Genomic DNA, 10,669 nt, shown 5'->3' with positions numbered 1-10,669 from the left:
GCTGCAGGTCGATGATGTCACGCTACAGACTAGTGAGGTCTGTTTACTGTGCTGCCGCATCCTGCTGGCGCAAACAGACCTGCCCAACGTACAGACAAACATACAGGGGGTATATACTGTATATATAATAGTATATAATAGGCTATAATACATGAAGTAAAGTAGTAGTTACTGGGGATGTTCCTGTGTGTGTGTGTGTGTGTGTGTGTGTGTGTGTGTGTGTGTGCATGTGTGTTTATATAGGTGCATTCCCTCAGTTTATGAGGTGGATACAAATGATTAATGCACTTGTTGCCACACGAGGACTCCTGTCTCCCTCTATCAGGGTAATTTACCGCTGTCTCCCTCCCTTCTCTCTCAGTGTATCACTAGGTCTCTCTCTCTCTCCTCCTGCTCTCACTGTATCAGGACAATTCACCTCTGTCTCCCTCCCTTCTTCTCTCTCACTGTATCATTAGGTCTCACTCTCTCCTCTCTCTCACTATATCACTAGTTATCTCCTCCACCTCTCTCTCTCACACTATATAGTGCTATCTCTGTCCTTCTTGCTCACTTTATCATCAGGTATCATCTCTCCTTTCATCTCACTATCACTAGGTCTCTGCTTCCATCTCACTATCACTAGGTCTCTCCCCTTCCATCTCACTATCACTAGGTCTCTCTCCTTCCATCTCACTATCACTAGGTCTCGCTCTCCTTCTCTCACTGTATTAGGACTATCTCCCTCTCCTCTACTCTCCACTATCACTAGGGTTCTCTCTCTCTCTCTCTCTCTCTCTCTCTCTCTCTCTCTCTCTCTCTCTCTCTCTCTCAGTGGTTGAGGTTGTACCTGACATATGAATCCCTGAAATATTGCTTGTGAAAGAAGCAGTGTGCATTGGGTGGATTTTGAAAGTACATGAGAGGGGGAAGGGGGAGAGGGACAGAGAGAGAGAGAGAGAGAGAGAGGCGGAGTTGAGAATGAGGGAGTCATTACTGTGGATAAACCTGCCTGTCCGCTTGGATCCCAGATAGGAGGAGCCTCAGGGTATGGGACTCAAACAAAGGAAACATAAGCAAACTGACACTGAGCACGAAAGGAGGGAGCCTGGAACGCACAAACTTTACTACTTTACTATTCACTAGTAGCCACCGGGGTCCAGCGGTGGACAGGTTTGTGAAGGACTAGTGTGTGAGCAGCGTGGATCCTATGTGTGAGGTCACGGCTTTACCATCTGCGATTGGGAGTGTGTAAGCGTGTGTGTACCTGTGTGTGTGTGGGATGGCAAAGCGGGGCTGGAATAATCAACAGCTTTGCTCGTAGCTCAGTTGTCATGGGGGGTTGTCAAAGTTACCCCTCAGCAACCGAGACGGACGCAATTCATCACTCTTCGGACCCAAATCATGAAAAACTGTGAGTACGTCTTCTACCCTCTCCTTCGCTTCAGGCTGCGTTCTAAGGCAGATGTCATTGACCAGATGTTTTTGTGTTACCGAGCGACTTGCAGGGGAGGCGGAGGACTGTTCTTCATGTTGCTCTGGTCCCTGTCAAACTGGCTTTTTCTTCCTGTCTTACTCCACAGCCTACAACTTTTTCTATTCTCATCTTTCTCTTGTTTTTGCCCGCCTGTCCGTTTCTATCTGTCGGTAAGGAATGGTTTCTGTTACGGGCGCTGAGCGTCTTTGATGGAATAAAAACACACACACACACACACACACACACACACAAAAAGCGACAGCCCAGACAGAGCAACAGATGTTGAAGCTAGACAGCAAAGAGTTGGCTGCACATGGTTAACTGAGGAATGTGCTCTAGATAAGAATGTGTGTGTGTGTGTGTGTGTGTGTGTGTGTGTGTGTGTGTGTGTGTGTGTGTGTGTGTGTGTGTGTGTGTGTGTGTGTGTGTGTGTGTGTGCGCGTGTACACAAACTTGCATATTTGGAAGATATCATCAGCAGAGGTGGATTGCTCGAACTGCAACTACAACTTAAGGCTACATTCAGGAATACAATCTGTGTTTGTGCGTGTGTGGGTGTGTGTGTGGGTGTGTGTGGGGGGGGGTGTGAGGGTGAGGGCATTGCATGTGTGCTCTTGGAATGGACTTTATGGAGACAGCTGGTGGTGCTGACTTCAGCATTTGTTTCTCCCCCACGGTCTGGGCTAATGTAAACATGGGGCTGAAAGGGGGCGGGGGGGGGGGAGGAAAGGTGTTTACATGCAAATCAAATGCATGTGCGTACGAGCAGAGCAGGTTACCCGTGTGTACACAGGCGGGCGGTAGCTACGGAGGGGAGAGGTCTCGCGGAGTGGATACACCACGGGATCAGTAGGTTTGTCATGACACCGTGGGACCGCAGGCATCAGCCTGTTACAACCGGCCCTCTGTTTTTATCTGTAAAAAAAACAACAGTTGTTCCCTAAAGGATGTCACTTCCCCCTTTTTTGCATGCGCTTTTGGAAAAGTACTTTTGACTGCCTACTTCTCTGTAGGACACAGATTGGACCCACACACACACACACACACACATGCGTGTGAGCACACACACACACACACACACACACACACACACACACACACACACACATCACTGCCTATTTCTCTGAAGGACACAGATTGGACCCACACACACACATGCACGCGAGCACACACACACACACACACACACACACACACACACACACACACACTTCTCCCCAGTTGGTCAGTATCCCTGTAGAGAGGGCAAAGAGTGTTATCACACCAAGCAAGGTCACAGTGGGTAAACACTGGATGCTACTGTGTAAACCATTCCCATAGTAGTAGAGCTGCTGTCCCTGCCACTACCCAGCTAAACTACCGCACTATGTTGGAGTTATTGTGTTCTACTGTGAAAGCACGGCAAGCACAATACATTCTTGTGCAGTTGACATACCGTAAGAAACTCTTGGATCCGGAGTCTAAAGAAATCTAAAGAAGTTTACTAACTTTTTCCTCGCTGGAATATTCACATTGCATCTTATTTTGAAAATACCACGTGTACAGTATGAAACACACAGCATTACGACTGTAGTGATTTACATATATTCAAACTTCTCTGCCGCGCTGGTCATTCCAGGACACAACAGCACAGCACAGCGCATACAAACACAGGACTACAGCCATGAAGTTCTACCACAGAACGACTACTACCAGTACTTCTCCTTTGATACAAGTGTCTGCTCCATGATTAATATTAAATAATAACCCAAACATATGAGGGTAGGTTACTGTAGGGTATAATATGTGTATAGTAATGTATATAGTATGTGTTGGAGAGAGGAGTGTGTTTTATTGTAAGCTAGTGCAGTGCTAGCATTGGTCCACTGCACTTTTAACTGTGATTACACAGGATCAGAACTTGCTAGCATAAGCTCGTGGAATATTTGACAATCCAGGCCTCGGTTAGACGAGTGGGAAACGGTGTGCTTTGGCTTGTGTGTTTGTATATAGGAGTTAATGATTCCATAAACCTCTCCTGACAGCAGCAGATGTAATTCATCCGCTAACATATTCATTATCTGACATGGCAATATTTCATCTTCCTAATCTCTCTCTCTCTCTCTCTCTCGCTCTCTGTCTCTCTCTCTCACTCCCTTTCTCTCTCTCTCCTCATCCCTTACTCTGTGTGTGTGTGTGTGTGTGTGTCTGTCTGTCTCTCGCCCCTGCTCCACTGGTTGACGCGCCGCTGCCTTGTGCTCACCAGGGGGATTGATAACAACAATCTGGAGGAGCGGCCCTATCTCCAGAAGCAGTACGTGAGCCAGAGGATCTCCCACGCGGACATGTGCCTCCTGACCACCCGGCCTCCCCACGTCGACGAGGCAGAGTGGCTCGCCACAAACAGTACGCTGCCCCGACCCCACACACACACACACACACACACACACTGATACACTAGAGAGAATGCACACATGCATGTCAACACACATATGCTCTTGCATGACCATACGCGCAAGTACATCAATACACATGACCACACACACACACACACATGTTCACTGTCTTGCACTAATGCATGCTGTTCTTTACTGTTGGATTGTGGGTCATCTAGCTGATTGCATCATTGTACTCACTCACAGTGCAAAACACCTCTAGTTAAGTGTCTGTCTAATGTGTCTATCTGTTTCCTGGCTGCAGCGATAGCGTTCTTCAAGCACATCAACCTGCTCACCAGTGCTATGTCTGAGTTCTGTACTCCCAACACCTGCCCTGTGGCCTGTGGGCCAGGCAGCATGTAAGTCCTTCAGTCGTTTATGCATTCTATACATTAAAGGAAAACCAAACACACTCTTTGAGCTACTCTCAACCCACCATCTCAACAATTCCTTTTGGCCGACTATATTATGTATATATTCAGCAGGGCTATATTAATGTTCAGGCTTTCCTCTCGCTCCAGTCTGAAATTGGGCAGTGTTGCCAGAATGTTTGGTTGAGGTTACCTTCTACCCCAACACTGCCATTAACGATTAACACATGCAATGGCACTGGTTTAACTAACAACTTTCCAGTTACAACTACACCCACACTACCTCCTGAGCTAAGTCGACCCACATGCAGTCCATACTTGCATCTGACCCTACGCTTTTTAAACTGTGCATTAAAGTCTAGATTTGGGCCTGGATCCATCTTTATCATTCACTACTATGTAACTCACTATATCCCTTTTAAATCTATTTGTTTTAGGGTTTGGGCTTTCCTTTAATGCACACAAACTCTCCCACACTCACACACACAAACAAACACACACATGAACCTGATGTGGGCTGGGTGCGTGTGCTTGGGTACGTCTAGGGTTTACGTGTGGACGGATGAGCAGGGCAAGAAGCTCAAGTGCTCGGCACCGCTCTACTTCGACTACGCCATGTGCTACATCCAGGACCTCCTGAATGACGAGGACGTGTTCCCCACCAAATCAGGTCCGCATGTGTCCCTCTTCTCCCCCGGCTGTCTGTTCCAGGGGTTTACACCCATCCCAGGGTCACGTAGACTATAGACTGGATAGTTATTTATTAATGTGACTGTTTTAATGTGGTTTGTGCGATATGTTCTGTAAAGGCGAAAACAAGTTTCCCCTTGGTGGACAATCAAAATATACCTATATCCATCTTTCTATTGTTTTGTATTGATGCATGTGTACACCAGGAATATAGTTCTACAAAAACAGTTCAATTGCATATATGAATTACATAATATAGATGGCTGTACTATAAACATATTTCATTCAACTAAGACAAAGAATTTATCTATGATATGTGTACGTATGGTGTTTATTTTATGATTCATCCCAAATTGTATAATGTTTTCATTAATTTCCTCTCCACCATAAAGTTCCATCGCTGGGGATTCTACAGGGATCAATGTCAATAGTCTTGTGTCCATAGTGTCATCCTAAAAGGATGACCTTTAGTAACCTCATCTCCCCACGTATCCTCTCTCCCTCACAGGCGCCCCCTTTCCCAGAGGCTTCGTGTTCATGGTCCAGAAAGTGTTCCTCCTGTTATTCCGCACCCTGGCCCACTTCTACTGGTCCCACTACAGGGAGACACTGGCCCTGGGACTGCACCCTCACCTCAACACCCTCTTTGCCCACCTCACACACTTCTGCCGGCAGCACGCTCTGCTGGAGCCCGAGGACACAGAACCCCTCCAGGACCTGGTCAGGGCCCTGCAGCAGCACGGATACAGCTGAGGGCCCCTCCACACACACACACACACACACACACACACATCAACAGAGAGCGAGACACACACACACACACACACACACACACACAGTTATACACACACAGACCGGACACACACACAAACAATTACACTGACACACACACACACACACACACACACACACACAACAGTTACACTGACACACACACACATGCACACACAAACACACTGCATTACGGTGCCCGTTTCAATGGTTCACGCATTTTATATGACCTATGTCTACGACATTGTGTCTACAGCGGACAGGACATGGTTTGTAGCTGAGAGGTCTAGCTGACACTCCCATTGGCTTCATGCCCTCCATAGGCCTATATTCACTTCTGGTTAACTATGATGTTATTGCATGTATTCATATGTAACAAAATGGTTTGCTGTTCCTGATGGCTATAATGAAATATAACGTGAAAAAATATATAGGCTATATGTTGTAGGCCTAATAAGCTATGAGGACATTTGGCCAAAAATGTAAAGGTTTCTTGACAATAAGCTTCAAAACAGTGTAGCTATGCTGACGAAACGCTTAGTGAAATATGCAAAAATTCAAATGTATTCAAACGACGCTGGCCGATGTTGGCCATGGTGAATAATATGCCAACGTTTTTGTTTTTTCCTTATTTGTAAATACACTCTGTTTATGTTATAATTGTGATGTTTTTTTTTTATATTGTCCACTAATTTAATAATCCACATTAAAGGAAAAGGCGTAGACTGTAGGTCCTGTTTAAATATTGAAGTTGGTGATTTTAAGCCATATTGCTCCAGATAAGTTAGGCTTCACCAACTGATCTTCTAGTTGTTGATCTTTCATGTTGACCTTGTGCCTGATGATGGATTTAAGTGTTTTGAGAAGGTTTGGACTTTTTTTTTTTTTTAGACTTAGTCTACCAAACAAAAGCTAGTGAACTCTACACAGAGTCCTTACCTGAGCCCTGAATGAGTCAACGTTCCCAGAGTGAGTGGACTGAGTTAGTCGACATCTTTCCTGGGATACAATGACTCTACATTGGGTTCTGGACCAACATTCCTGGACAAGAAGAAAAGCAGAGAGAATATAACCAAATCATGGATGTGGTCTACAATATAACCACATGGAGCATAGTGAATAACCTTATAGATTGTCCCTCATTGAAAAATGTGTTTCACAAATTCTTTGTGTGTTTATGTGTTGTGATAACAGTTACAGTCTCTCTCTCTGGAAGCAATCAATCATAAATTGATGTAGGCAATGGGCTCCCAGGTCAATTGATCATAATTCATGTCTTCTCTCGGCACCCATCCCACTATTGTTTAAGTTTAAATGTGAATAGGCCATTTTTCTTTTTAGAACAAGAAACCCTGACAAACATCATGGGCAGTATAATCGATTTGGAAGATGTCAAAGACCACATAACCTGTACAAAGTAGCTTATCGTGTTTCCCAATGAAAACAAAGACACAAGAATTGATAGGACTACATCCCACTGCATTCGATATGGAGTCATGAAGTAAATACAGTAAAGATACAAATATTAACATACATACTGATCATATTTGTGTTTGTTAAATAAACACACAATGGACACTGGTACTATTTGCACAGCCACTGCATGTGTATTTAGCTATTTACTGTTTGCATATGGGGTGGTGCGGGAAAGGTCTTGACGACAATTTAGCAGTACATAAAGTCAAAACTTGGGAACAACTTGTCTACACAAGGTCACTTTCGACAAAATCCCCTGCTAAATGACTTCATGTTGGGCATCAACATTAACCACTGTGGTGCCAAGTCTGTTCAGTATTTATTTTTATATTTTTTAATAATAATTTTCAACAAAGTAACAAGCAAAGATGCTAGCTTAAATAAAAAGTGAAAAGTGATTGTGAAACTCACTTTGACAAATCTCCCTTCTCGGCCTGGTTCCCCCATGATTGAAAACAAAATAAGTGATAGCTGAATGACTTAATAAAAAAAACAATTAAAATAGTTTCCAGTCTATACTTTAACTCCACTTCTCGAAGCACCACAACAGCCGAACTCCACAGGCAAAAAAATAAATTAACAGAAATCACTTCTTTATTCGGAAAGCTAGTCAAATTATTAAAAACGAAACTATTCCAAATGTTTTGGCCTAGTTATAGCTGCACCAATATTAATCGTATGCTTTTCTCAGCCTCATTGTTTTTTGTCCAATATTTAGTCTATTAGCCTACACACTGCCTTTCAGGCATGCAAACTAGTCACCTTTCGGCGAAATTCGCCGTTTTTTAAACAAAATTGGCCACTTGTGTGATTCGTGGAGATCCATTGAAAAAACATTGGGGGTGGGGGGGGGGGGGGGTCTACAGTCTGACGAAAACGAGACGATAACTAAATAAAAATCAATTTAGGATGACGAAAACTACGACGAAATCTTTTGACACTTTCGTTTAGCTAATGTTATGTGTGTTTTCGCTAAAATTGGAATACAATACAAGCTGAAAGAAACCACCGCTGTCCTGTAACGGTACCGGAGCTCTGTGCTGTCGACACCACAGCGGGGCACAGAAACACAGGATTCACTGTGGTTTCTGTGACATGAGAAACACTAAAAATGAATAGTAATGTTTTATAAAGAAAGCTATCTTAGTGGGAAAGCCACGCAACAGATAGCCACGGTTACATACAGTAATGTTGTTATGACTGGAGAAAGGAGCAGAAATATAGTATAGAGACAACTTGGAGCTGTGTGTGCACGTATGTTTGAGTGAGAGATGGGAGTGGATGAGAGACAGAAAAATCGGACCCCCCTCCATTGTACCTCACAGGTACAGAAGGCCTCCGACAAGGATGGGCCACTGAGTGCAAATAAAGCTAGTGCATCCCAGAACAACAACAGACCAAGGAGAACGCCAGAGCAAAATGCATTGCACACACAGGATTAGCAGTCCCAATGATTGAAGATGAGGACTTTGTTTTAATGATTGATACAGTTGATAGGAGGCTGACTGTTCTCCAGAAAACGAATAAGCATCTGATTGACAAACATTATGAATCATCATTGGTGTTTTTGCAATTTTTTATTTTTCTGCAAAGAAAAAGCAAGGCTATATTTCTTTTTTATATGAGACTTGGTTATAAGATAAATAAAGTTGTTTCATATCACAACAGTTTAGTCTGTGTATGTATATTTCACGTTTATTTCATTAATAAAAATAAAAAAATTAAACAAAAAAAAATTGTTTAATTTATTTTTTTAATCTAAATTTTTTTTTAAGAATAATTTTTTATATATTTTTTTTATAATTTTTTTAGATCGTTTTTATTATAAAAAAAATATATATCGTTTTTATATAAATAAAAAAATATATATATATAATATATATATATATATATATATATATATATATATTTTAACTCCCAGAGTAGGCCTATAACCTTGGAACCCCCTAGTGGGTCTGTGTTTTCCTCGGCTCACGCATCATTCTCACCTTTTTCACCCCAAACCAGTTTGCATGCTGGCCTTTACATGTATATATTTTAATATATGCTTTGTGTAATGTGTTACTGTACCGTGTGATCTGTTACCATGTAGTGGTTTCAACTGATTAGAGTTAAATCCAGTCAAGTACATTTAATCTATCCTCCTTCCAGGATTGGTTAGGAGTGCAATGGGTACCATAACGGACAGATGACATCAGACGTTTCATCATTATCCACAATTACACTAACTAGCCACAAGGTGGGCCTAAACATACCATACTCAAAATGCAAAAGATACACGGTGAACCACGAGTTGTAAACCAAGCCCAACTGCCACCTGCCTTTTCTTAAATAAATATCCTCTCTCCTTCTAATCTCCTTCAATGAAAACACATTTTCGGGAACCAGTTAGGCCTGTTCAAGGTATTGAATCACAGTCTGTGTAATAAGTAGCCTAATAACAATTATACAATTAAATGTTATTTATTCATCCCTTAATTAACTGGCTCATATTGTTATGAATAAATATTGTTAGGCTTTGGGCTGGTACATAACATTGAGAGGCTCTTAAAAAGTAACATACGCATATTATTACGTTTTACCACAGGCTAGTGAAAATGTTGGTTTATTTATAGTGATAGTGCTTATACATATTTGTTTTCTTTTTGTATGTGTGTATATACTAAGGTGACCAGATTTCTGAGACAAAATCCGGGGACATTTTGGGCTCAGCGGTGTAAAAACCTCCAAACGTGTAGTGTTTTTGTCATAGAAAACTAAAACGGGGACACTGCCCCATCCCCCCTGTCGGACGGGATTGTTGCCGGGAGGGTTCGGGATTGCGGGCGGACGGGATTGTTGAGGGGGGGGGGGGGGGGGGGGCGTTTGACCCTCGCCATTCAAAACCATGGATGATTATTTCTAATGTTGAAAATAAATGGGGGGGGGGGGGGGGGGGGGGGCGTTTGACCCTCGCCATTCAAAACCATGGATGATTATTTCTAATGTTGAAAATAAATGAAAAATAGGGATAATGTGGTCTTTGGTGTATACGTTTGCATAAACCCGACGTTATTGAGCTAGTTTACTTCAGGTGTAGGCCTACGCCTTTTTTGGTAAATACATTGATGGGGTGGTCTAGTTTACCTCAGCAGTACCCGTACTTACCAATTACATCCATGGGATCCCACTGTGAGGGATTTATGGCTCAACGTCGCCCCCTAGCGTGCATCAGCTCTATGAGAAATGATCAAGGACAACCCCATCAAAATGCATGGGTTTACATTTCGTTCCGTGTAGCACTAAACAAGTCAAGACAATCGTGCTCTGGGACACGATTCAATAGATAACGTTCGCGCGCATGAGGACGAAATTGCGTGATACCGGGTTGGTCAGCGACCACATTACATTACAGTGTGTGTGTGTGTGTGTGTGTGTGTGTGTGTGTGTGTGTGTGTGTGTGTGTGTGTGTGTGTGTGTGTGTGTGTGTGTGTGTGTGTGCGCGCAAA

General features: G+C 43.1%; 1 protein-coding gene across 1 annotated transcript; it reads left to right on the top strand.

Annotated features, from left to right (window-relative positions):
* Window positions 1–1,045: 1,045 nt before the first annotated feature.
* On the top strand, window positions 1,046–8,824 carry LOC311357064 (MOB kinase activator 2). The gene is made up of 5 exons (XM_084476939.1): window positions 1,046–1,393; window positions 3,702–3,841; window positions 4,136–4,232; window positions 4,790–4,914; window positions 5,443–8,824. The coding sequence occupies exons 1-5, from the start codon at window positions 1,314–1,316 to the stop codon at window positions 5,685–5,687; spliced, it is 687 nt and encodes a 228-aa protein (XP_084333065.1). The 5' UTR covers window positions 1,046–1,313; the 3' UTR covers window positions 5,688–8,824.
* The last annotated feature ends 1,845 nt before the right edge of the window (window positions 8,825–10,669 follow it).

Source organism: Micromesistius poutassou (assembly GCF_964030765.1).
Source record: "Micromesistius poutassou genome assembly, chromosome: 13".
NCBI classification, from domain to species: domain Eukaryota; kingdom Metazoa; phylum Chordata; class Actinopteri; order Gadiformes; family Gadidae; genus Micromesistius; species Micromesistius poutassou.
The sequence above is the reverse complement of the archived record's forward strand: the minus strand, read 5'-3'. Positions and strand labels throughout refer to the sequence as shown.

Excerpts from the sequence above, each read along its gene's own strand:
- LOC311357064 (XM_084476939.1), top strand. The coding sequence starts at position 1,314 with ATGGGGGGTTGTCAAAGTTACCCCTCAGCAACCGAGACGGACGCAATT. Across the intron at positions 4,233-4,789 it reads GCCTGTGGGCCAGGCAGCAT|GGTTTACGTGTGGACGGATG; the intron begins GTAAGTCCTTCA and ends GGGTACGTCTAG. Across the intron at positions 4,915-5,442 it reads CGTGTTCCCCACCAAATCAG|GCGCCCCCTTTCCCAGAGGC; the intron begins GTCCGCATGTGT and ends TCTCCCTCACAG.